Genomic DNA, 1427 nt, shown 5'->3' with positions numbered 1-1427 from the left:
CCTGTATATGTAAATCACACACAAGTACCAATCTCCAAATATCCTGTATATGTAAATCACACACACAAGATCCAATCTCCAGACATCCTGCATGTAACCTTGCCTACCTTTTTCAACAGATGGAAAGCGACATTGTAAGACAAGCCTATCTGGGAACTGGATACGAATAACTGTTTGCTTATAACGCAAGGCACGGTCCATCTGTAATGCTTCTCTCATGGATTTTGTCTCCAACTGTCGTTCCTCTAGTTGTTGCCTATATAATTCAAAATTGTTCTCAGTTTAAATATTAACATCTTCTGGTGTTTCTGGTACAGATTATATTAAACACAAATTATTTTGGCCAAATTTGTTTTCCATGTTACAAACTATTTGTGCCTAACTCGTTCTTTGTTCCACTACAGCCATTATTACTGGGCAACATTATAAGAACTAGAGCCATTATTACTGGGCAACATTACAAGAACTAGAGCCATTATTACTGGGCAACATTACAAGAACTAGAGCCATTATTACTGGGCAACATTATAAGAACCAGAGCCATTATTACTGGGCAACATTATAAGAACTAGAGCCATTATTACTGGGCAACATTATAAGAACTAGAGCCATTATTACTGGGCAACATTACAAGAACTAGAGCCATTATTACTGGGCAACATTACAAGAACTAGAGCCATTATTACTGGGCAACATTATAAGAACTAGAGCCATTATTACTGGGCAACATTATAAGAACTAGAGCCATTATTACTGGGCAACATTACAAGAACTAGGGCCATTATTTCTGGGCAACATTACAAAAACCAGAGTTATTATTACTGGGCAACATGACAAAAACTAAAGCCATTATTACTGGGCAACATTATAAAAAACAGAGTCATTATTACTGGGCAGGATGGTGAGAAAAAGTAAGCACAAAATAAAAGGGCGACTGAAATTATCAGAAAGATACCCCCTCTGAACTTTAAGATGTGTACTCATAGTTGATAACTTTAATAATTTTGTGTTCAGAAACAAAATGTTGTATTTTAAATCGCAATAATGAGGTGTGTTTGGATATCACATGAAGAACCTAACATGCAGTCGGGATATATCACCAAGTTCATCAATCAATTTAAAATGGTGCAATACTAAAGACTGTAAAATAAATCAACAGATTTTACACTGGTGAATTAGAGAAACTTCTGCTTTAAATGGGATTAAAATAATAAGTTTCAATCACTGCATTAACTAGAAGACAAATACTAACCTTTGTTTCTTTAAATCCTTTAACAAGTAGCGAACGTCTTCAACTGTCAACTCATAAGACTCATCTGGAAGATTATCTGACAAAAAAAAGAAACTATTCATTTAACCCATTGCCTTGACTTGTCCTCGAATTTATTTAAAAAGTTGTTTCTAATCAATATAGGCACGTTAACACC

At 34.8% G+C, this 1427-nt stretch overlaps 1 protein-coding gene across 1 annotated transcript; it reads right to left on the bottom strand.

Moving 5' to 3' along the window:
- Positions 1–28: 28 nt before the first annotated feature.
- On the bottom strand, positions 29–1353 carry LOC111084384 (tether containing UBX domain for GLUT4-like; the record flags this gene model as incomplete). The annotated part of the gene is made up of 2 exons (XM_022381111.1): positions 1253–1353; positions 29–256 (listed from the first exon to the last, which is right to left on the bottom strand). Coding segments are annotated over exons 1-2 (329 nt in total), but the record flags the coding sequence as incomplete, so codon positions are not given.
- Between the last annotated feature and the right edge of the window lie 74 nt (positions 1354–1427).

This window comes from Limulus polyphemus, unplaced genomic scaffold (genome assembly GCF_000517525.1).
Source record: "Limulus polyphemus unplaced genomic scaffold, Limulus_polyphemus-2.1.2 Scaffold20086, whole genome shotgun sequence".
In the NCBI taxonomy this organism is placed as follows: domain Eukaryota; kingdom Metazoa; phylum Arthropoda; class Merostomata; order Xiphosura; family Limulidae; genus Limulus; species Limulus polyphemus.
The sequence above is the reverse complement of the archived record's forward strand: the minus strand, read 5'-3'. Positions and strand labels throughout refer to the sequence as shown.